The 26,524-nt window shown below is 39.3% G+C and overlaps 1 protein-coding gene across 3 annotated transcripts in view; it reads right to left on the reverse strand.

Moving 5' to 3' along the window:
- Positions 1–26,524, reverse strand: part of UBAP1 (ubiquitin associated protein 1) — a 60,286-nt gene that overhangs the window by 8,309 nt on the left and 25,453 nt on the right. For all 3 annotated transcript variants that reach the window (XM_053204995.1, XM_053204996.1, XM_053204997.1), the window contains 3 exons: positions 19,152–19,192; positions 9,093–9,217; positions 3,082–4,017 (listed from right to left, as the gene is read on the reverse strand). In XM_053204995.1, coding sequence (XP_053060970.1) covers positions 3,082–4,017; positions 9,093–9,217; positions 19,152–19,185 — 1,095 coding nt within the window. In that variant the 5' untranslated portion in view covers positions 19,186–19,192. The remainder of the gene's footprint in view (positions 1–3,081; positions 4,018–9,092; positions 9,218–19,151; positions 19,193–26,524) is intronic.

A 26,524-nucleotide genomic window follows, 5' to 3' on the forward strand; every position in this document is an offset into this window, starting at 1 on the left:
TTTCGGATTCTGTGTCTACCTCTCTGACCCATCCCCATTCATGTGTTCTTTCTCTCTCTCTGTCTCTTGTCTCTCTCTCTCTCTCTCTTCCCCCCTCAAAAATAAACATTAAAAAAAATATATCTAGAGACAACAGAAGGATTTGTAAGTATTAAAGCAATGGCAACAGAAGAAATGATAAACAGATGTGAACACATAAAAGTTAAGAGAGTATATGTCAAAAAAATTTTTAAATACACTTTTGGAGGGCACCTGGGTGGCTCAGTCAATTAAGCATCTCTTGCTTTTGGCTCAGATCATGATCTCACAGTTCTCTCTCCCCTCTATCTCCACCCCTCTCCTGCACATACACACTCACTCTCAAATAAATATGTATTTTTTTAATAATAAAATACACTTCCAAAGCAAACTGGCACTACTAATGCTTACTGGCCAAATTAGTAAATTCAGAAGTATAAGGAAAAGGCAAAGTATTTTGCTGAATCAACTGTGTAAGAGTAAGAAATGTATCCATACCCAGAGAAAGAGAACCCCAATGGCAGAGTGAGACTAACCAGTGAGCAGAGCCAGGTCCACAAAAGGCTGACATAGAGTAAGAAAAGCATGGCTAGGGCTAGGTCAGCCAGTTCTATGCTGGTCTCAGAAGAAGGGCACATTACAAGATTATTCTTCTAAAGCTAATCCATGGACTTCTCAACTTCTAAGATTAGTTTATATAAACACTAAAACATGGAATCAGAATCTGAAAAGTGAGACCCAAACATCAGGCCTAAAATAGCCAACAAGAACTAAATTCCAAGAACACTTCCCTGAGTTCCTATATAAACTGTATACAGCCCAGTTAACTCCTTTACTCCCCTCCCCCATCCTCAAGTCACTAAGTATCCTGAAGAGAAGTGCTTTGTTCTCACCATGGGCCTCAAAAACTCACACTAAGATCAAGGGCCAGGATGGAAATCAGGCTTTGCTTCTTGGGGATAAGGGCCATGACTTCCTTAGAAAAACACCAGAACTTCAGTTCTGTTTATTTGCCCCTTGAAGGCAGAAAATCCCAAGCCAGCAAGAAGCAGGTCCCCTTCCCACCCTGAAATGGATGGGCCCAAAAGAAACTCCACAATCGGGTGGGTCAGAGAATGACAGGCATTCTGGTCTGAGAACCATTTAGTTTATCAGCTTTGGTCTCTAAATGGTCACTGTAATTTTAAGGGGGGTTGGGGGTGGGGGACTTGAGGTTGAGGATCCCTAATCTTTCCCAGAGTGCTTTTAATTTCTCCACAGCATACATTGAATCATGAAGAGTATCCTCCTGACCAGGGCCCAAAACCAGACCAGGAGGAATTAGGATGAAGTCCATTCCTAGGAGATAACACTAGAGTGTCATGCACTATCAAGTTTATCTGGGACAGGGGGTGCCTGACAGGCTGTCAGTGGAGCATGTGACTCTTGATCTCGGAGTTGTTGGTTTGAACCCCACATTGAGTACAGAGAATTACTTAAAAAATAAAATCTTAAAAAAAAAAAGTTTATCTGGGACAAGGTCTATGGAAGTTTATAAACAAAAGTGAGTTCTATGACAGTGGGAGCACTCACAGAGACAGTCATTTACCAAGAATGCTACTGCTGGGACTTTAGGCACTTACTGTAAAGTATCCCAAGGCTCATCTTTCTACCAGCTAATACCAGGCTTATTATGGTCTCTGACAGATATCCCACTAATATAATCAGGCTCCTTTCTGGCTCTAAATAAATAGTCTCTTGATATGCTGTCATTTAAAAAATCTGTGAGCTGGTATAGCAAAAAGTTCTTGGACTTCTAGGATTTCTATTCTAGAATGCAATGTATTATTCTGTGCTGCTTGAAACCACATCAAAAGCCTACCCTTTATGACAAAGGACTTACAACTTTTTTGAATATGACAAAATCAGATTTTCAGTGTAATACAAGTTGTAACTTTTATCATTAATCCATCTTTCAACATTAATCTGAATTCCAACCTTCCCCTCTCCCTCCCTTTGTAGGGATTCTTACTAGTGAGCAAAAAAAGGTGATTGCAGGATTTAAATCTGAAGGTTTTGGGGGCGCCTGAGTGGCTCAGTCGAGCATCTGACCCGACTTCAGCTCAGGTCATGATTCCAGGGTTGTAGGATAGAACCCCAAGTCTGGCTCCACACTGAGTATGGAGCCTGCTTAAAATTTTCTCTCTCTCTCTCTCCCCCCCCCCCCTTCTCTGCCCCTCTCCCCAACTCATGCTCTCTCTCTCTAATAAAAAAATAAAATCTGCAGGTTTAAAAGTGACAAATTTCTACCTTTTGCTCGGACTTCTGATTCAAATTATCTCCTAGTTACTAAGGCATCACGCAGTCTGCAGAACCATAACCAAGTTAGGTAAATTATAGTACACACAAGAACCAACCTTCTGGGCAGAATGAGAAGGAAAGAGGAAAGCAGGGACAAGATACAATGAGGAGTACCAAGCAACCTTCAAAAAAATGAATAAAGTAGGAAAAAGTAAATAAAAAGTTACAAAGAAGCCTTTTTAAAAAAAGGCAGCAGAGAAAGAAACAAAGTAATCAGAAAAACACCATTCATGCATGATATACATTATCTTTTTGAAGGAAAGACCAAAAAGATGCAGGTAGGAACAAGCGAACGTTAACCAAGCTAGCTCCTGGTTACTAACACTCCTTTGACCTCAGGAAACTAACCAGAACATACATAAGCAAAGTCCATACAGCCACGTCCCATCTTATCCTAAACCTTAAAAAGAAGAATGTGAGGTGACAACTGTTAGGCAGAATTTAGAAATCTTTGGGGACTCCTGGGTGGCTCAGTCAGTTGAACGTCTGACTTCAGCTCAGGTCGTGATTTTGCGATGAGTTTGAGCCTCACATCAGGCTCTCTGCTGTCAGTGCAGAACCCACTTCTGATCCCCTGTGTCTCCCTCTCTCTGCCCCTCCCCCACTCATGCTGTCTCTCCTTCTCTCTCAAAAATAAACATTAAAAAAAAAAAAGAACTTAGAAATCTTTGGAGCTCTAATTCGGAGGGAATTTCTTCCCCAAGAGGGATTTAAAAGGCTTACCGTGGGACCTGTATTTGGAGGTGATGATTCTTCTGTGCACACAGACAAGACAGAGAGGGAAGGCATCTGGGAGATCAGATCTGAGGGAGTCAGGGTTGGCACCTCTGTGCCACTGTCTAAGTTCAAAGCTGAAAGCCCAAGAGTATGATGCCCATTGAGCTCACTGGCACTGCTTTGGGTGGAAGGCTTTAGGGAATTCCGGAAGGTGCCATTGCGGAGGCAGGATGTGCTATGGAAAGTGCTTGCCAGCTTGGCTGTCTTCTGATTGCTATCATCAGAGTCAAGTTTGGGAAAGGATAGGGATTTGATATTGCTTACTGCAGGAATGGGGGGGAGGGACACTTTGGAAGACAGCGACATCTTTTCACAGTTGCCCAACTGTGGTAAGGTTATAAAGCCATTGGGTTTGTGAAGAGGCTTGATATCTAGGGTTGCCCGCTCCAGGGATGCCAGGACCTCCTCATCCTGTAACACAGACCCAGAGCCTCCTCTGGGCAAGTTATTGTCCAATAACTGAGCCATAATCGGTCCAGTGGTTCCTACCAGAATGTTTCTCAGCTCTTCCTTCTCATCAATAGTTTTTAACTCCAGATTATCAAATGGGTCTTCTTCACACTCAAAGTCAGCAGGATTGAAATCTGCCTTTGTGTGGGGTGGGCTGAGAACTTTCTGTTTCGTGGCACTGCTGCTGACCCGAGTCGGGGTGAGGATGCTGTTGTGCTGTAAGCTGGCAAGGATGGGGTTAATAGGAGGTGGCATTGTGGCTGTACTGTGAGTCTTGGAGAAGCTCATTTTGCTGTCGCCCTCTGGGCCACTCTTAGAATTCACTTTAGTTTCTACTTCCTCAGCCTTACGCTCTGCTTCCCGCTGGGCTTCTTGGATTTTCTTAATATCTTCAGCCCACTCAATAGTTTTCTTTTCCAAGGAGAAGTCATACTGCAAAGATATAGCACAGAAAGGAGGTGTGAACCCAGGTGACTGCCCTTCCAACTCAATTCCTCCAGAGAATTCACTTCTTCCTCACACCAGCAAAAGAGATCCATTCTAGGCAGCATATAAGGTGTATGGAACCATCCCCAGTAAGGAAAACTAAGGCTTCCTAATCTCCTTATGTGGTTTAATCAAACTACACTCCTAGATTACATCTAGAAAAGAACTAGAGTTCCCACCACCTCTAATCCTATATACCAGGCCAAAGGTACCCTGCCAAGTACTCCCTGCCTTCCTTCTCTCCCCTCAGATCATTTTCCTTTCTAGAATTCTTCATTGGTGGCCTAGGCAGAGCTCAGTGGCCACCTCTAAAGCTTTCCTGATGGCCTGTTCCTTCCTCTGAACTCTTACATAGCATCTGTCTCTATCATGTGACGCCAAGCACAAGTGACCACACGTAGATTTAATCTTTAATTTTTTCCTAAACATTGTCCCCAACAATATCACAAACCTCTGGTGGGCAGCTACTGGGCTTTAGACCCTCTTGGAGTCTGTTATCTAGCACAACGCCCTAGATAAATCCTGCTCAATAATAACAGTCCCTAACATTTAAAAAGCACCTACCAGGTACCAGGCAAGATTCTACGCACTTTGTATGTATTAACTCTGGATCTTTTAAACAACCCTTTAAAGTACCTACCTAAAAGTAGGTATTATTGTTACCCTCACTTTACAAGAGCTTGCCCAACGTCATAAAGCTGGTAAGTGGTAAAGCCTGGATGTGAATCCAGGCAATTGACTACAGATTCTATGTTCTTAAACCTCTACCTATTAAGTTATAATGAACAGATTGTACTCTAAATACAGGAAAACTTCTTAATAAGAAATCTAGAAATATTCATATCAGGATTTTACAGTGCAAACTGCATAAGGATTCACTTCATGGTTGGTTCCTTAACAGTACCTTCGAGTATATCTCAATTTACAAGAATTTCCATTTGCATACTTGGAAAAAAAATACGATTACATAAAACAAAATTCACCTTGAACAGGAGAAAACAAAACTTTTGGTGTTGACTCTAAAGCCTCAGAACTAAACAATGTCTGTGTGCACATTCAAGGCTTCAGAGGTTAAAAAAAAAAAAAAAAAACCGAAAAAAAAAAAGGTGGGGGGGAGGGGTGGGATGGAGAGGAAAGGGGCCTATATGCTCAGACCAGAGTTTTAGAGTACAAGAAACACAATAAAGTGCCTCTGGTCATCCCCAAGTCTTTCAGTTCAAACAACACAAGAGAAGCCTGGAAATGCACATGTCAAGAAGTTTGTTTATACCCCTGGGCACCTGGCTGGCTCAGTCAGTGAAGCATGTGACTCTTGATCTCAACCCCCATGTTGGGTATAGAGGTTACTTTAAAAAAATTTTTTCTCTTAAATCTTAAAAAAAGAAAAAAAAAAGGAAAGGAAGGAAGGAAGGAAGGAAGGAAGGAAGGAAGGAAGGAAGGAAAAGAAAAAGAAAGAAAGAGTTCATTTACATCCCTAAGCCAGCTGCTGAGCCCCAGAAAGGCACCTTGTGATCATGGTACTGCCTTTCTACCACTAACGGTAGTGAAAAAACAGCACTGGGCAAAGACTGCTGCTTCTAACTGTGGAGTAAATCCAATTTTGCACCTGGCTTCTTCCACCAAATACAGCCTGTAACCGACTTCCCACCGCCTGTAAACATGGGTCCCTAAAATTTTACTCTCAAGAACTGGAAATTTATCTCCTTTTTTTGTAAAACCTTTATTGACTTTCATTTTTTAATTACCATAGTAAATACAGAATACTTGGAACACAGGAAAAACAGTAGAAATATTACAGTGAAAAATTGTGATTTGAGTGTACAAATAAATAATAACAGCATCAAATATTTATGGAGTATCAGAAACCAGAATACGCATTATAAATGCATTATCTTATTTAATCCTCATAACAACCTTAAATGCTAATTACCCCCATTTTACAGATAAGGAAACGGAAGCTTGAAAAGTGTAAGAAATCTGTACAAGATTACACAGCTATTACATGGCAATTCCAGCTCATGAATGAGTGATACCAAATTCTGCTCTAAATCGAAACACTGACAGCCATTCCCCACTACTGTGACCACCACCAATATGATATTCAGTGAAAGCTTTCTAGACCCAGGGTGCATGGATTATTTATATATGTTTTACTAGATCACTTTGCTGAATGTTTAACTGAAAAATTGAGTTTGTACTGTCATGTATGGGCGAATATGACAAAGTTACAGGAAGCGTCAAGGTATCTATCTGTCTAGGGGACCCTAGGTCTGACTCTTCTCTGAATAGGAAGGAGACCAGTACCAATACCACAACCAAATCCCCCATGGAGACCCAGAGTGTCAAAGTTTAAGGGTACTGTGTGCAATTACAGAACAAAAATATTTCAACTGTCCCACACAAGAATGGAGCTCATATCTCCTCTTTTGTTATTAGTGGGTGCTATGAATATAGTGAGCACAGCACCATGCACTTATTAATGCTTTATGCTGATCAAATAAATAGAAAATTCCCAGCAATGCCTAAAATAGCAGCAATTTGGGATTCAAAACAATTTTTCTGGATGAATCAATGAAGCAGTGAATAATATGAGAACTATTAAAAGAAAATGGAGATGTTTTTTAACACTATTGTTAACAGTATCCTGCACACAGAGAGGTATTTACTAATACTTGCTATCGCCAATAAAAAAGTCACCAGGTAGGGCACCTGGGTGGCTCAGTCAGGTAAGCGTCCAACTCTTGGTTTCTGCTCAGGTCATGATCTCACAGTTTATGGGTTCGAGCCCCCATATCGGGCTCTGGTGCTGACAGTGCAGAGCCTGCTTGGAATTCTCTCCCTCTCTCTCTGCCTCTCCCCGAGTCGTGCTCACGTGCGTTCTCTCTCTCTCTCAAAATAAATAAGCATTTTTTTAAAAAAGTCACCAGGCAAAGAGAACAATGTAAAACTTTATATGGGATATCTGTGTCTCTTCTGGCTCAATAAATTCTCCATACACAATAGGGATAGCAATTCAGTATTTGAAAATATGTAAGATATTAAATATCATTAGAATTAAGGAAATACACATCAAAACCACAATAAGAGACCCACTGTAAACTCCAAGGATGTATATAACCAAAAAGACAGATTAGAAGAGTTGGCAAGGATGTGGATAAACTGAAACCCTCACGCACTGTGGATAGATTGTAAAATGGTGCAGCCACTTGGGAAAATAGTCTAGTGGTTCCCCAAAAGGTTAAACGTAGTTACCATATGACAACCCAGCAATTCCACTTATACACCCAAGAAATTTGAAAGAATATGTCCACACAAAAACCTATATACAAACGTTCATGCCACCATTATTCATAATAAACAAAAAGTGAAAAACACCAAAATGTCCATCAAGCAATGAATGGAAAAACAAAACGTAGTGTTATCAATACAACAGAACATTATAAAGTCATAAAAATGAATGACATACCAACACTTCATTCATTACACATTGATAAACCTTGAAAACATTATGCTAAAGGAAAAGAGTCAATCACAAAAGACTATCTACTGTATTATTCCACTTATATGACATGTCCAATATAGGCAAATTCATAAAGACAAAGTAGATTTAGTGGTTTCGAGGGGCCAGGGTGAGAGGGAATGACTGCTAATGGCACTGCATTTCTTTTGGGGGGATGAAACTACTTAGGAATTAAGACAGTAATAACGGTTATACACTCTGAATATACTAAAAACCATTTATGTGCAAACCTAAAAAGGCAAATTTCAAGGTATATGAATATCCTGATAAAGCTATTATTCTAAAAAATGTAACTATAGTTCTCCCATTATAATTACTCACTGCATTTAGACTGGAAGATAAATATTTCTTAGAGTAACATGTTGGTGCCTTAGAGAATCTCCCAGAAACAAAACTCCTTTGCCAGAAAGCTGTATTTTTTTAAATCTTAAGTCACAGGAAGAAGTGTTTGATGGATAGTGTACTCTGTTTTCCCATGTGACTCTTTCTCTAAACTGTAAGCTCCTTGAGGACAGTGATTAAGGTATTTATCTCTATCCCCAGCCCTAGTGGAACACTGCTCAAAAGCAGGCATTCAGTAAATGTGTACTGAAGGAAGAAAGGAAGTCACAAAACATAAGGCTATTTGCTGCTTTCAAGAAGTAATTCTGTACATTTATATATAACTGCACTTTAAAGATGAGAGGATTAAGAAGCTACTGAAGAGGTGGCATTTAAGCACAGTCTAGAAGAATAAGCAGATTTTAACAGGTAGACAGCTTTCAGTACAGTGAGAAAGAGGAAAATATTCGAAGTGGAGGTAACAGCTCATGAGAAAAAACACAGTACAGATAGGTAATATACACGGTATATTCAATGAATTGGCAGTAACCTAGTATGGAGGAGACATGGAGGAGATAATGAGCCGAGGTGCTTTACTACACCTTACGTCTACACTTGATTCAATAAGGACTGGTGAACCAGTGTAAGTTTTTTTTTAACAGGGATGTGACAATTTGAAACTTTAACTTAGTAGTATTATTCTAGAAACAATATGGAAAATTTTTAAAAATGCTACAAGAAGAGGGGCCAATTAAAGAGGCTATTGCAATAGTGCAGGTGAAAAAATAAGGTTAAGGATGAACTGGATGGTAAAGGTGAGACACAGCAGAGAGAAAAATATCACCTTATTTGAATGACCAAGAAGATAATGAGGACATCAAAAGAGAGAAGGAAAAGAGGCGAATGAGCAAGTCAGATGGACAATGGAGATTTGTTTCAGACAAGGCACAGAATCCCAGGAATACACAGTCTAACAGATTGCAGAAGGTCTGTAACAGATATATAAACATATGTAAGTATGTGTGTGAGAGAGACAATGTGAGCCAAGCAGTAACAGTTGCTATACAAAATACAAATAAGAGATAAGAGAATGGTTTTTTTTTCCTATTTCACTATACATCAAATTCTTACTTTTTAAATTTTTAAATGCACTAAACTTTAACTAAAAATTACCACTTACCTGTATTTCTCTGACAACCTGCAAACAATCAGGCAAGGAGAAGCCAATAGGTAGACCAACTTTAGCTGGTGTTTTGAATTTGTCTCCTATCTTAAATGGGACATCATCAAGGTAACTGAAAGTCCCTATAATCAAAAATAAAGTAGAAAATATCAGCAAAAAACTTTATTATTTGTTTTGCTATACTCTTACATCTAGGATACAACATTAAGTTATGCTAGCCTAAAACCAGAAGTTAGAGGGTTGCTTCTCTGACTGCTTACCTTCTCCTGACCCTAGATCTCCGTGCAGGGAGGAAATCCTACCTGAGCCTACTTGATCTTATAAGGGTTTATTTTCGATTATACTTAGCGAAAGAGCCAAAGTACTCACAGAAGCCTAAAAGGCCTCCCCAAAGCCCACTATCCCTCTGCCCTCAACTGTCTGTCGCCTCTAACTACACTAAATCAAGGTGATTCTCTGTCCCTCAACCATGACAGAGTCAAATCTACCTCAAAAATTCTGCAGTGGCTGCTCCCTTTATCTGGACTGTTCTCTTAGATATCCACATGACTTATTCCTTTGCCTCCTTCAAGTCTTTGTTCAAATGTCACTTTCTCAGTGACGCTTACTCTGACCATCCTATTTAAAGTTCCTATATGACCCTCACTGCAGTACTCCCATGTTACTATCTATCTTTTCCTCTACAGCACTTAGTACCTTCTAACATATTATTCATTTTTAAATTATATTTATTGTCTGTCTGGCCCAGTGGAATGTAAGTAAGCTCCTTGCAGGCAAGTATGTAAGTCTATTTTATTCACTGATATTGTCTCAAAACATACACATATTAGGCACTTCAAAAATACTGAATTAATGATAGAACCTCCACAAAAGAATCTCCTTGACTAGATTTCTCTACTTCAGAAAGAATCATTTTTAATTAATACAAGGAATTACTCTACATTTTTTTAAGACTATATTCTGGAGCAGATGTGGAAATATTCAAGAACCACAACACTTATGAAAAAAGGAAAACCAGACCAGACCATGGGAATCAGAACAGGATTATCAGGAGACATAAGTCATATACAACTGAACTGCTTTAACTCCCTAAAGGTTCTCTGCCTAATAGCTGAATCATACAGAAAGACCAGGACATTATCACTGATTTATGGAGTCAGACAAAATGCGAGCAGCTCTTGTATGTAACTATCACTAGCTATACACTCCAAATTGTACATGGTTTCTTTTCTGGACCAGGTTTGGGGATAACTTACTGGCAGAACCATCACGGACAATAAAACAGTTGATAAAATTAATTCTGCTTTTTGACTATTAGTAGCTGTAAGGATTGCTTCTGGGCCTCACACTAGACACTAGTGTATTTTCTTGAGTGCTCATGGACAGAATAAGACAATTACACCTCTTCCATGAAGATGCCTTCTCTCCCTTTCTAAAAATTGATAGATTTCAAGACTTAACAAGCTCAAGATGTAGCTGTAATCTTGTCATCATTCCCATTTCCTCAGGTAAATACTGCTCTGATACACCTGAAACCCTCCATCAGGAAGAAGGTCCCTGCTCCCACCCTTGGGGGCTAGAGTTTCTAACATATCTTCTATCCAGAATTAAAACATTTTATGTATCTCCCACTCAGCTAGCAAATTAAATTCAAAACCGTGTCCAATTTAACAATTTTTTCTGGGGAATAGTTTCCTAGTGGGTCATACTTTTAAAAGTACTGTTTTCTCAGATGGCAATGCCTGTCACATTCCCACCCCTTTTTACTTGATTATTTCTACTCCTTTAAGAATGAGCTTTACAACTCCCTTCTCAATCTCAGAACACCCAGTTTATACCAGCACCTCAGGTTGTACGACTCTGTGTTAAGTTTCCTTATATTCCGCCTAGAGACTGTGAGTGAGAATCTGAGTGTCCCCTAAGAAGGGATAAAAATGTTTCAAATTTATACCTCCCAATCTCAGAGTAATATCTGGCAGAAGACATGCTCAATAAAGTAAAACACAAAGAATACATGGTCTTATGCTTCTTTCATATTTAATTCTCACCCCCATGCTAATTCACATTAATATTTATTAAAATTCAAAGTAATTTACCAAAACTGGCAAGGCTAGTCACAGAAATGTACCAGGTACCCCCACCCCTCAAAAAACTATCAGGTATCATCATAGCTTGCCAACAAAACCAAGTATTGGTTACAACACTAAAACTCTGTCACTTACAAAATTCTTTATATTATAGAGATTAAAAGGAAAGTTGTATCTAATTTTAAAAATTGGGAGGAAGGGCATCTGGGTGGTTCATCCAGTTGACTCCTGGCTTCAGCTTAGGTCATGATCGAGCCCATGTGGGACTGTGTGTGGAATGTGGAGCCTGCTTAAGATTCTCTCTCTCCCCCTATGCATCTCTCCCCTGCTTGCTCTCTCTAATAAATAATAATAAATTTATCTGCCCTCCATGAACACAGGTGCTCAAATTTTCCTGAAAGTTAAATTTTAACTTTAGCTAGTATCCTGATTAACTGGAAACAAAGTTGAAACTAGCCTTTTCTAAGAAGCACTGCAAAGATTTACAGTCTAACAATCACAAAATTAAGTCTTTTGTTTAACAATGTTTACTCATTCAGGGGAGCCTGGGTGGCTCAATCAGTAAAGTATCCAACTTCGGCTCAGGTCATGATCTCACAGTTCATAAGTTCAAGTCTTGCATCAGGTTCTCTGTTGTCAGCAGCCCAGAGCCCTCTTCAGATCCTCTGTCCCCCCTTTCTTCCTTGCCCTCCCCCACTCTCTCTCTCAAAAATAAACATTAAAAAAAAAAAAGAATTCATTCCAAGTAGGTTAATTATATAACACACACACTGAAAAAAAATCCTATCCATAATATACAAGCATATATGATATATATATATAAGAAAACTCATCCACACGAAAAGTAACAAAAAAAATTCTTTTTTAATGTTTTGCTTCTATTTGAGAGAGACAGTGCGTGATTGGGGTAGGGGCAGAAACACAGAGAGACAGAATGTAAAGCAGGCTCCAGGCTCTGAGCTGTCAGCACAGAGCCCAATGTGGGGCTCGAACCAATGAACCTTGAGATCATGACCTGAGCTGAATTCTGAAGCTTAACTGAGGCCACCCAGGCGCCCCCTAACAAAATTTTCTTAAGTGAACAGTTCTGTTGGGGCACCTGGCTGGCTCGGTGTAATGTGTAACTCTTGACCTCAAGGGAAAGATTACTTAAAAATAAAATCGTTTGAGGGGTGCCTGGATGGCTCAGTTGTGTGAGCGCCTAACTCTTGGTTTCAGCTCAGGTCATGATCCCAGGGTCATGGGATTGAGCCCCGAGCTAGGCTCCATGTTGAGTGTGGAGGCTGCTTAGGATTCTCTCTCTCTCCCCGTGTTCCTCTCCCCAGCTCATGCTCTCTCTAAAAAAAAAAAAAATTTTTAATGAAATCTTTTAGAGACACCTGGCTGGCTCAGTCGGTTGAGTGTCCAACTTCAGCTCAGGTCATGATCTCACAGTTTCTGAGTTCGAGCCCCACATCGGGCTCTGTGCTGACAGCTCATGCCTGGAGCCTGCTTCGGATGCTCTGTCTCCCTCTCTCACTGCCCCACCCCTGCTCACGTTCGCTCTGTCTCTGTCTCTCAAAAATGAATGAACGTTAAAAAAAATTTGTTTAATGAAACCTTTTTATAAATAAATAAATATCTTTTTTAAAAGGGCATTTAAAGAGATGACAACAAAGCAAACAACCCTTTAACGAATATATCAAAATATGTATGTCTCATTTCTCAATACATCTTATTTTTTAAATAGATTCAATAAAAGCTCAACTACAGAGAATTAAACACTATGACTAATAATTTTCCAGCTTACACCAAATACTTTTTACTTTCAGTCTTTTTTTTATGTTTATTTATTTATTTTGAGAGAGAGCATAAGCAAGGGAGGGGAAGAGACAGGAGAGACAGAATCCCAAACAGGCTCCACACCGTCAGCACAGACTCCAATGTGGGGATCAAACCCATAAACCGTGAAATCATGACCTGAGCCAAAACCAGAGTCCCACACTTAAGCTACCTAGGCACCCCTTTCAGCATTTATTACTGAATATCTTTCTTTTTCTGAATATCTTTCTAAGATGTCTGGGCCTGTTTTCTTAAAATTTAGTTTAGAAAAAGAAAATTAAGTATATCTGTGATGACTGTGGCTGTGGCAGTTCCCTGAAGTCAGGTTCTGTATCGCTTTGCATTATGCCACAGAAGAGACTGGGCTGAAAATGTAGTATATCTCAGGATAAATTCTGGGAAGACTTCATTGTGTTTTCTTTCTTTCTCAATTGCTGATATACTGGTGATCCTGTGACCTGCCTGTTTCCCTGAAACAAAGTTACAATTCCAGGGAGGAGGTAGGATGAATTCTTAATGGAGGATAGAAACTGGATTATGCTTAATTCAGGTCTTACTGTAAACTCAAATTGAGGATTAAAATTTAAGTTTTTGAAAAAGAACAGTAAAGACCAAACTTAAAATTAAGTGAAAAACACAATTCCATGACTGGGTATCACTACCTTAAAGCTGTGAAGTTGGCTTTAAAATTAGACACATGGACAGATAAATAGACACACTCGTATACAGACACACATTAAAATTATATAGATATCTGCTATAGGATATGAAGTCAAAATAAATGTTACTCACACCCTAACAACAACAGCCAACCTACAAAATCAGCTTTTAAACGCAGAGTGTCTGGCATTCAATCAAAAACAAGACACACAAAGAAGCAAAAAATGTAACCCATCATTAAGAGAGGAACCAGTCATCAGACCCAAACTGAGTGATGGCCAATATATTGAAAGTATCAGAAAGGTGGTGAACATGTGTTAGCAAATGAGGAATTTCAATAAAAGGCAGAAATATAAAGAGACAAAACAATAATGCTAGAAATGAAAAATGCTGTATCAGAAAAGAAAATCTTTGACAGTTCATAACCAGGCTACAGTGATAATCAGAAGACAATACTTAGCAGAGAAAACAATCAGAGAACCTGAGGTTAGGTCAAAAGAAATTAACCAAATTGAAACACAAAGGAAAAGAAAAAAGAAAAAAATGGAACAAAGCCTTAAGAAAGCTTTAGGACTATCAAACAGCCTAATATGTGTATGATTAGAGTTTCAAAGGTAAGAGAGAAACAATGGGGCAGAAAAATTTAAAAGAGATAATGGCTTGCAAAATTTCCCAAAGTGATAAAAAACATCCACCCACAGATCCAAAAAGTTTAGCTAACTTCAAGTAGGATAAATACACAGAAAATCACACCAAGGCACATCATGGTCAGATTGTTAAAAACAAAGAGAAAATCTTGAAAGAAGGTGGGGAGCAGCAATGATTAAATGATGGCCAATTTCTCTACACTGTAAAGCATAGCTGATCAACTTTTGAAACAATTTAAATCTTTTTTTTTTAATGTTTATTTATTTTTGAGAGAGAGAGCCCAAGCAGAGGAGGGGCAGAGAGAGAGAGAGAGACACAGAATCTGAAGCAGGTTCCAGGCTCTGAGCTGTCAGCACAGAGCCCGACATGGGGCTCAAACTCACGAACCGTGAGATCATGACCTGAGCAAAGTAGGACACTTAACTGACTGAGCCACCCAGGCGCCCCAACTTTTGAAACAATTTAAAATAAAATACCTTTCTCTATACCTCAGCAAGAAAAGGATGTCAATATGCTGGTAGAAATTAAACCAAGGGCAAAATGAACCTCCCTTAAAAATTAGCTAACTAGGGGCACCTGGGTGGCTCAGTCGGTTAAGCTTCTGACCAGCTCAGGTCATGATCTCACAGTTCAGGAGTTCGAGCCCCAAATCGGGCTCACAGCCCACTTCAGATCCTCTGTCTCCCTCTCTCTCTGCCCCTCCCCAGCTTACACATGCTCTCTCTCTCTCAAAAATAAAGATTGTAAAAAAAAATTTTTTTAATTTAAAAAAAGAAAAATAAATTAGCTAAGGGCACCTAGCTGGCTTAGTCAGTTGAGCACTGTGACTCTTGATCTCTAGGTTATGAGTTTGAGCCCCATATTGGGTGCAGAAAGAGTTTAAAAATAAAATCTTTAAAAAAAAAAGTTAGCTAAGTAAATGGTCATAAATAGGATACCCTGGCATTTCAAAGGAGAGAGTTTAGTTTCATTAAGTTATATCTTATTATACAGACTTCTTTTTTTCTAAATTAGAATCTCAGGGCATTTTCCCAGGTAGTAAAAGAATAATTTTTGTTTGTTGAAACATTTTTAAAAGCCCTTTAAAAGTCGTTTCTGGAAAATAAGTTTTTTCTTGGATGAAACAAGTGGAAAATGAGTTAAAAACTAAAGGGGATTAATATTGTAAAGCACCAGGCTCCAGGAAAGGCCTGATTTACACTGACCCAAGGGTTTGCAATTTACATATTCTAAGAACAAAATTTTTAATTTTTTTTAACGTTTATTTATTTTTGAGAGACAGAGCTCAAGAGGGGGAGGGGCAGAGGAGAGAGGAAGGCACAGAAACTGAAGCAGACTCCAGGCTCTGAGCTGTCAGTACAGAGCCCGATGTGGGGTTTGAACCCATGAACTCTGAGATCATGACCTGAGCCAAAGTCAGACGCTTAACCGACTGAGCCACCCAGGCACCCCTAATGTTTATTTATTTTTGAGAGAAAGTGTGCAAGCAGGGGAGGGGCAGAGAGAGAGAGGAAGACAGAGGATCTGAAGCAGGCTGTGTGCACTGACAGCAGAGAGCGTGATGTGGGGCTCGAGCTCCCAAATTGCAAGATCATGACCTGAGCTAAAATCAGGCACTTAACCAACTGAGCCACCCAGGCACCCCTATAAGAACAATAGCTTTAAAAGTCTTTGAGAATTGTTTATATCTCTTATTCTGTTATTTAGGGATATGTAATTATTAATGACAGTGGAAGAAGTTCAATCTCAGTTGAAAAAAACAAACTTGAAGGTAAGTTAAATACCAGTCATAAGACAGCATAGCAAAAAAATCTAGTCAACTCAAATATTTGAAAAGAAAAAAAAAACTATTTAATATCCAGTCACAAGAGCAGATGCTACCTCCTGTCCACACCCCAAAATGCCCCTGGAAGAATTACACACACACATATACCCACTAACCCCAATGGGCCAGGCAGATAATACCTAACTTAGGGAGAATCAATCCACAGGCCTATAAGCTAGGCTGTGCCAATCAGATTCTCCCTTGGCCAAAAGACAGAAAAACTTCAGCTATATGATGCTAGCTGCTTAAACTGAAAGATCAAGTACCAAGCAACACCATATGGGGGGAGGGGGTGCATTTTTGGCCCTATGCACTCTATACAAGTAGGCAAGTAGGCCAAGAAAGCAAGTCTATTAACAGAAGAACAAAAATGGAGCACACCCGCAGAGAAAAGCAGTAAGGAAAGGCTATGTAGCCTTCTGAGAGATGGGAGCAGATACCTCAGTTTCCTGGCTTTCTGATTTGTAAGGCCAAGCTGAACTTGATTTCCCACACTCAGCTACCTACAAGACTGCCTACTCCCATTTTTTTTTTTTTTTGCCTATTTCCTTTAATTTCTATTCCTTAAACTATATGATATCTAAAAATAAGACTCTTTACTCTAAAAACTCAACGAAAGCAATGGAAATTCAGGTAGGAACTCAGCAGTTTAAAGCAGAAGAAGCTGAAGAGAGAAAGAGAAAATCTATTCTCAAATTTTATTCCGAATATTTTGCTTAATAAAATTTTGGTGAGGAATGCAAGGTGATGGAGGACTTTCTAAAAAACAAGTCTTTACTGATCAGGTAACTTCAAAATTAGAATCTTCTCTCTGGATTGTTTAGCTGAAACACATAATCTGGAGTCCATCTTATTTTCACTCCAGTCAAAAAGGATTTCCTAAAGAGCCAAGATATATAACTTGTCTTTTGAAATAAGGTAAGTTAAAATTTTTCTTTTTTGCTATTTTCTCCCCTAGGTCTTCCCTCTGTCATTTGCTGTCCTCTTTTGTCTTGAAAAAAGCTATCCAGAAGCAACTTCAGATCTGCCTCTCTACTATCATCCAAATACTACGAAAGAGCCACATAATAATCCTTAAATAATACAAAATAGGTTACCTGGCAGATCTGATGCCCCACCTGCTACACAGAATGCAAATTCCAGAGTCAGAATGACTTAACTCCAAAAGGATTTAACAAAACATATACAAGTGATGCATGTAAGGATAAACACAATAGTAATTCAAAATATTAAACACTTGTATAAAATATATTAGCAAGTTAGAACCCCAGTGACTGCTCCAGCACCCTGACTCAGCTGATACTAACAAGCAACCATTTGTAGATCAGAAGAGCATACCAACACATGTTGCCATGCCGTCTGGCAAACCATTCTTACAATGACATGATTTTAAAAATAGAAAATCAGCTTTAAAAACCTACTTAAATTAACGGTGTTGTCTGGATATTTCTGTTGTTTAATTCTACTATATGAAAAGAGGGTCTAATTTTAACTTCTTAGGCATCTCTATTCCTCCCAAATGCATATAATAAAGCTTACTAATGTATTCAATTTTGGAAAGTCATATCTTAGAAAAGGATGGCAGGGGCACCTGGGTGGCTCAGTCGGCTGGGTGTCCGACTTCCAGCTCAGGTCTGATCTCACCATTCATGGGTTCTAGCCCCACATCAAGCTCTGTGCTAACAGCTCAGAGCCTGGAGCCCTCTTCAGATTCTGTGTCTCCCTCTCTCTCTAACCCTCCCCCACTCACATTCTGTATCTCTCTCAAAAATAAATAAACATTAAGAAAAAAAATTTTTTTTTAAATAACAAACTATTATGGAGCACCTGGGTGGCTCAGTCGGTTAAGCGTCTGACTTCAGCTCAGGTCATGATCTCGTGGTTTTTGAGTTTGAGCCACACGTCGGGCTCTGTGCTGATGGCTCAGAACCTGGGGCCTGCTTCAGATTCTGTGTCTCCCTTTCTCTCTGCCCCTCCCCTGCTCATGCTCTGTCTCTCAATCATAAATAAACGTAAAAAAAAAATTTTTTTTAATGATAAACTATTAGTTTCTTTTTAATTAAAAAAAATTTTTTTTAATGTTTGTTTTTGAGAGAGAGAGAGAGAGAGAGACAGAGCATGACAGCGGAGGGGCACAGAGAGAGGGAGACACAGAACTCAAAGCAGGCTCCAGACTCCGTGCTGTCAGAACAAAGCCTGACGTGGGGCGCGAACCCACGAACTGCGAGATCATGAGCTGCGCAGAAGTCAGACGCCCAACTGACTGAGTCACCCAGGCACCCCCATATTTTAAAATTTTTTTTAATGTTGATTTATTTTTAAGAGACCGAGCGAGCGAGCGTGCACACAAGCAGGGAAGGGGCAGAGAGGGAGTGAGACAGAATCCAAAGCAGGCTCCAGACACAGGGCTCAAACTCAAGAGCCGTGAGATCATGATCTGAGCCCAAGTCAGATGTGTAACTGACTGAGGCACCCAGGTGTCCCAGATGATAAACGATTAGTTTCAAATGCAAAACTGTAATTACTACTACTGACATTCCTGTAATTACTGATCCGCTGATCATGGTTTATTTGTAGTAATTACTTACTATTATTGTGGGGCAGGAAGGATGAGGGGATGGACACTAAACCAAACCATTATTAAGTATTAACTAAAGATTTAGAATTTTTCACATTTGAGATGGCAAAGAACTATGACCACGGGATAAGAAAGGGAATGGTAACTACTTCAAAATACTGCTGAAGAACAATAAAAATAGATAGGCTCCCTATCCATCCCTGGTAATTTTAAGTACAATAACCAGCGAGACTCTAAAGTTTAACTACCTACTTAAATACTTAAATACTAAATTACCTGAAATCCATTGGAATGTATATGCGACCCTGTTGTACAACTTTTTCTCAAGCTGCCCATTTAAATAAATAAAAAGCGGCACTTGCTTACACAATGCTAAGTGATTTCAAATCCTCTAATCAAATCATAACTTAAACCATTATATCTAACAGTCCACTTACCATGAAAATCTGCACCCAACTTCTTAGAAGCCATTTAGAACCTGAAAAGCAAAGAAATATTTTTAGGCACATGATACTCTGAGGGATATAAACAAATTATAGGAATATTGAGACTATAGGGGCATCTGGGTGGCTCAGGGTTAAGGATCCGATTCTTTGATTTCAGCTCAGGTCATGATCTCACAATTTTGTGACAGAGATTTGCATGGGATTCTCTCCCTCTCTCTATCCCTTCCCCACTCACGCACGTGCTCTCTCTCTCTCTCAAAATAAACAAACATGAAAAGAAAAAAGAAAAAAGAAAAGAAAAGAATACTGAGACTACAAAAAAGAAACCAGAAGACTAAAAGGTTCCAGGACTGATACAGTCCTCAAATTTCTCAGCCCCAAAGTCTCAAAAAAGAAAGCAGAAAGGAAGAGATACTAGTTTTCTACAGAAAAGTTAACTATAAAACTGCATGTTCTGAATATACTAAATATATGAGAAGAAAAGCATACTAACCTTTGACCAATTGATATGTGGACTACCAAAAGGAAAAAATTACAAAGCATATACCTTCTTGATACAAACTACAAATATGTCAGTAATAGATTAAAAAAAGCATTTTTCAGTTATGCAAATATAGACCTTTTGCTGGCAACTAACTCTAACAGTAATTTCTTAAGCAGGGAATGAATTACATACAATCTTCTGTACAGTTTAATTAGTATAAAATTTTTCTAAATAAAAGAAAAATATCAAAACCACACATCTAGCTTAATATTACCTTTGCATTTTCAACCCCTATATAAGTAGGTATTAAGTCCTGTCTTACACAAATAATCTGAGCTCTTCAACCTAAAAGTTTATTGCCCTTGACATGATGTTTATACCTTTAACTTGCCTAAAACGTAAGCAGGAAAAAAATTAAGGTTAGCTATACGAATTTATGGTCTTTTGTCTATTAACCTGCATTACAATACACTGAAAAGCATCATACTGAAAATAATCCATTTTCACTGAAAGTAAAAAAAAAAAAAAAAAAACCAAGTGTATTACACCTGTCTTGTGAAAATTATTCAAAATAGAATTAAAATCTGCACAGGATTTATTGTATTTGTTTACTTTGAAATTGACAAGGGGATTTTAAAATTTACACGGAAAGGCAAAGAAAATAGAATACCCAAAATGATTCTCAAAAAGAAAAAGTTGGAGAACTTATCACCTAACTTCAAAGCTTACTATTAAGCTACAGTAATTAAGATTGTGGAAATGGCATAAGGATATCATACATCCCAAAAAAAGAGTCCAGAAATACAGCCATACACATATAGCCAGTTGATTTTCAACAAAGGCACAAAAGCTTAAAGGGGAAAGGATCGTCTTCTCAACAAATGGTGCCAGACATTCACACGCAAAAAAATAAACCTTTATCCATACTTTGTATCATATATAAAAATTCAGGGAAATGGGAAGATAATGGCTCAGGGGTACAGGGTTTCTTTTTGGAGTGATGAAAATGTTCTAAGACTGACTGTGGTGGTGACTGGATTGTACACTTTTTTTTTTAATAGGAGGGTTTTTGTTTTTGAGAGAGAGAGAGAGAGAGAGAGAGCGAGCACATACAAGGGGACGAGGGGCAGAGAGAGAGGACAGGATCTGAAGCGTGCTCTGCAGAGAGCCCAATGAGTGGCTTGAACTTCCTAAACCATGAGAACATGACCTGAGCCAGAATTCAGAAGCTTAAGCAACTGAGCCACCCAGGCGCCCCCAGACTGTATACTTTAAGTGGATGAACTGTGGGGCACCTGGGTGGCTCAGTGGATCGAGCATCAGACTCTTGATTTCGGCTCAGGTCATGATCCCAGGGTTGTGGGATTGAGACCTGTATCGGGCTCTGCACTGATTATGGAGACTGCTTAAGATTCTCTCTCTTCCTGCCCCTCTCCCCTGGTCTCTCTAAAATTAAAAAAAAATTTTTTTAATTAAAAAAAAATGCATGGTGCTCACTTCAGGAGCACATGTGCTTTTAAAAAAAAAAAAGGGTGACTTATACACAGTATCTGATACACCACAACCACACAGACAAATCTCAAATGCATCATGGTACATGAAAGAAGCCAGGATCAAAAGGTAACATATGATTCTACTTACAATGAACTATAAAAATAAAAAAAAATAGGGCTCCTGGGTGGCTCAGTCTGTTAAGCATCTGACTTCAACTCAGGTCATGATCTCACAGTTTGTGAGTTTGAGCCCTGCATTGGGCTCTGCGCTGACAGTTCAGAGCCTGCTTCAGATCCTCTGTGTCCTTCTTTCTCTGCCCCTCCCTTGTTTGCACTCTCTCTCAAAAATAAATAAACATTAAAAATAAATAAAATAGAGACTGCTTCTTTAAAAAACAAAAAAAGGAATAAAAAATAGGCAAGACTATAGGAATAAAAAAGTAATCTAACTACCAGGGACTATACAGGATAAAATGGATTATGTAAGGGGCACCTGGCTGGCTCATTCCGTACAGCATACAACTCTTGATCTTGGCCGAGGTTGCAAGTTTGAGCCCCGTGTTGGGTGTAGAGATTACTCAAAAATAAAATCTTCTTAAAAATTAATAAAATTTAGAGGTGCCTGGGTGGCTCAGTCAGTTAAGCATCCGAATCTTGATGTCAGCTCAGGTCTTGTCTCAGGATTGTGAGTTCAAGCCCCATGCTGGGCTACACACTGGGCATGAAGTCTACTTAAAAAAACTAAGGGGTGCCTGGGTGGCTCTGTCGGTTAAGCACCCAACTTCAGCTCAGGTCATGATCTCATGGTTCACAAGTTCAAGCCCTGCATTGGGCTCTGTGCTGACAGGAGCCTGGAGACTGCTTCAGATTCTCTCTCTCTGTCTCTCTCTCTCTCTGCCCCTCCCCTGCTCACGCTCTGTCTCTCAAAAATAATTTTTTTTAAAAAAGCATTTAAAAAAACTAACTAAAAAATAAAATTACGAGCACCTGAGTGGCTCACTCGGTTGAACATCCGACTTCAGCTCAGGTCATGCATGATCTCATGGTTCGTGAGTTCAAGCCCCACATCAGGCTCATTGCTGTCAGCACAGAGCCCACTTTGGATCCTCTGTCCCCCTTTCTCTCTGCCCCTCTCCAGTTCATGCTCTCTCTCAAAAATAAATATTGTATAAATAAATAAATAGTTTTTTAATTAAATTTTAGTAAAATTTTAAAATGTTTTAACCAAAGTGGATCCTCTAGGTGGTAGAACTTGAAATAATTCATGACATTTCTCTATGGTTTCTGAACATTCTATTGCAAACAGGTATAAAATTCATAATTTCTGGGGCACCAGGCTGGCTTGGTTGGAAGAGTGTGTGACTCTGATCCTAAGACTGCCAATTCAAGCCCCATGTTGGGTGTAGAGATTACTTTAAAAATCTTTTTTTTTTAATTTGGGAACACCTGCATGGCTCAGTCAATTAAGCATTTGACTCTTGATTTTGGCTCAGATCATGATCTCATGGCTGGTGAGTATGAGTCCCAAGTCAGGCTCTGCACTGACAGTGCAAAGGCTGCTTGGGATTCTCCCTCCCTCCCTCTCTCTCCTTGCCCTTCACCCACTCACTCTCTCAAAATAAATAAACTAAAAAAATTTTTGTCATACCTTCTTTAAAGTTTTACTTAAAATTTTCTGTTTTTTGGGGGCACCTGGGTTGGTCAGTTGCTAAAGCATCCGACTTCAGCTCACATCATCATCAACAGTTCTTGAGTTTGAGCGCCACATTGGGCTCTCTGCTGTCAGTGCAGAGCCCAATGCCTCCCTCTCTCTCTGCCCCTGCCTCACTTGTGTGTGCACACTCTCAAAAATAAATAGAAACATTAAAAAAAAAGTTTCGGTTTTCCAGCACAAGGTGGGGATGAAGTATTCTGGTTGATATTCTAATTAGTGAAGATTTGAAATTATAAAGTACATGGATCATCAAAACATTTTACATACGCAGAAGACATTTCATTGGCGAACATGCTTTTACGGTCATCAAAATGTACATAAACCACAATACAGTGAGACTTCTTTAAAAATTTTTTTAATGTTTATTTATTTTTGAGAGAGATGGAGACAGAATATGACTGGGTTAGGAGCAGAGAAGGAGACACAGAATCCAAAGCAGGCTCCACGCTCCAAGCTGTCAGCACAGAGCTTGACGCAGGGCTTGAACTCATGAGCTACGAGATCATGACCCGAGCTGAAGTCGGATGCTCAACTGACTAAGCCACCCAGGAGCCCCAAGACTTCTAAACCCAATAAGCAAGAATGTGGGCAGCCTCAACCTTCACACACAGACATATATCAGAAATATGTTTTTTTAAGTGTCTGTAGAGAAAAGCAGTATTTAAGCATCCACCAAAGAAAGCTGTGAATATGCTCATAAACAGATACAGAAAATGAGTATTTTCATCTATATGTCCCTAATATTTATTAATATTGTGGGATATAAGCAGTTTCAAGAAGGAGCTGTTTTGAGATGTAAATGGCTTGGGAGAGGCTGCTTGGGCCTCTGATTCAAAAATAATTTTTATGGAGGGTCTGGATGGCTCAGTCGGTTAAGCATCTGACTTCGGCTCAGGTCATGTCTAGCCCCATGATGGGCTCTGTGCTGACAGCTCAGAGCCTGGAACCTGCTTCAGATTCTGTGTCTCCCTCGCTCTCTGCCCCTCCCCCACACATGCTCTTTCTCTGTCTCTAAAAAATAAATATTAAAATAAAAAAATAAAAGATAATTTTTATTGGCAGTTACATGGCCCACAGCCGCTTGCACCCACTCTATTGTACACTTTTTTCATTAAAAAAATTTTTTTTAATGTTTATTTATTTTTGAGACAGAGAGAGAGCATCAACGGGGGAGGGTCAGAGAGAGGGAGACACAGAATCTGAAGCAGGCTCCAGGCTGTGAGCTATCAGCACAGAGCCTGACGTGGGGCTCAAACTCATAGACTGTGAGATCACAACCTGAGCGGAAGTCGGATGCTTAACCGACTGAGCCACCCAGGCACCTCTACTGTACACTTTCAATCAACACTTTTTCAGACTAAAGGCCAAAACCTAAAAAGTTATTAATAATAAAATAAAATAAAATAAAAAATAATTTTGCAAGGCCCCTGGGTGGCCAGTCAGTGAAACATCTGGCTCTTGACTTCAGCATAGATCATCTTACGGTTCATGGATTCAATCAAGCCCCACATCAGGCTCTGCACTCACAGTGCAGAACCTACTGGGATTCTCTCCCCCCATCCCATGACCCTCCCCTGGTCATGTTTCTCAAAATAAACTTAAATATTAATAATTACTATTATTATTTTGCAAACAGGGGGTGCCTGGGTGGCTCAGTCAGCTGAGCATCCTACTCTTTTGATTTTGGCTCAGGCCATGAAAAATGCTCAACATCACTCATCACCTGGGAAATACAAATCAAAACCACAATGAGATACCACCTCACACCTATCAGAAGGGCTAACATTAACAACTCAGGCAACAACAGATGTTGGCAAGGATGCAGAGAAACAGGATCTCTTTTGCATTGTTGGTGGGAATGCAAGCTGGTGCAGCCACTCTGGAAAACAGTATGGAGGTTCCTCGAAAAACTAAAAATAGACCTACTCTACAACTCAGCAATTGCACTACTAGGTATTTATCCAAGGGATACAGGGATGCTGTTTCAAAGGGGTACATGCACCCCAATGTTTATAGCAACACTATCAACAGCCAAACTATGGAAAGAGCCTAAATGTCCATCGATAGACGAATGGATAAAGATGATGTGGTGTATATATATACAATGGAGTATTACTTGGCAATCGAAAATGATGAAATCTTGCCATTTGCCACTATGTAGATGGAACTAGAGGCTGTTATGCTAAGCAAAATTAGTCAGAGAAAGACAAATATCACATGACTTCACTCATATGAGGACTTTAAGATACAAAACAAATGAACATAAGGGAAGGGAAGCAAAAATAATATAAAAAAACAGGGAGGGGAACAAAACATAAGAGACTCTTAAATACAGAGAACAAACAGAGGGTTGCTGGAGGGGTTATGGAAGGGGGGATGGGCTAAATGGGTAAGGGGCTTAAAGGAATGTACTCCTGAAATCATTGTTGTACCATGTGCTAACATGGATGTAAATTATAAAAAATAAATAAATAGAAAGGAAAAAAAAAAAAAAAAAAGGAGTCTCATGCTCTACTGACTGAGCCAGCTAGATGCCCCTAAATGGATTCTTAATAGCTTTTTTAAAGAAAAAAACCGCCCATGGGGCACCTGGGTGGCGCAGTCAGTTAAGTGTCCGACTTCAGCCAGGTCACAATCTCGCGGTCCAGGAGTTCGAGCCCCACGTCAGGCTCTGGGCTGATGGCTCAGAGCCTGAAGCCTGTTTCCGATTCTGTGTCTCCCTCTCTCTTTGCCCCTCCCCCGTTCATGCTCTGTCTCTCTCTGTCCCAAAAATAAATAAACGTTGAAAAAAAAAAAAAAGAAAAGAAAAAAAAACGCCCCTAAATGGATTCTTAATAGCTTTTTTAAAGAAAAAAAAAAGCTCCACCAAAACACAACCCACAAAATGGGAGGGGCTTGTATCTAGAATATATAAATAAGTCCACAACTCAATAATAAAAAGACAAATAATCCAACTAGAAAATAGGCAAAAGAATATGAATGGTCAATTATTCAAAGATATACACACGAGATGATGTTCAACATCGTTATTCATTAGTCAGGGAAATGCAAATTAAAAACTCACCTTCCTATTCCCCATTAAAAAAAAATTTTTTTAATGTTTATTTTTGAGAGAGAGGGAGAGACAGACAGAGGGTGAGCGGGCAAGGGGTAGAGACAGAGGGAGACACAGAATCCGAAGCAGCTCCAGGCTCCGAGCTGCCGGCACAAAGCCCGACGCAGGGGTCAAACCCACGAACTGCGAGATCATGACCTGAGCCAAAGTTGGACACTCAACCAACTGAGCCACCCAGGCGCCCCTCCTAGTCCCCATTTTAAAGCATGCATATTACCTTCAACAAAGCAAAATTTCTACTAAAAAATAGTAAGTGAAAATTAAAATATAGTATCCCTTATTACTAAATAAAAGGAAATAAATTAAAAATTTGCCTCACTAAAGGTGATAAAATGTAGATTTTCTAGGCGTTTTCTTTAAATGGTAAAACAATTCACTGAATGCAACTCCTACATTTTCCACAAACCTTAAGAAACAGGAAATTCATATCTGGTCATTTACATTAAAGATTTTTCTAATATCTGATATGCAGTAAAACTTCACTGTCTCTCAAGAACCAAAAGGATTTTAATAGCTATTTGGGTCAATATTTTTTTCCTGGAATATCTGAAACAAATC

The sequence above is a fragment of the Acinonyx jubatus genome, chromosome D4 (assembly GCF_027475565.1).
Source record: "Acinonyx jubatus isolate Ajub_Pintada_27869175 chromosome D4, VMU_Ajub_asm_v1.0, whole genome shotgun sequence".
Lineage (NCBI taxonomy): Eukaryota > Metazoa > Chordata > Mammalia > Carnivora > Felidae > Acinonyx > Acinonyx jubatus.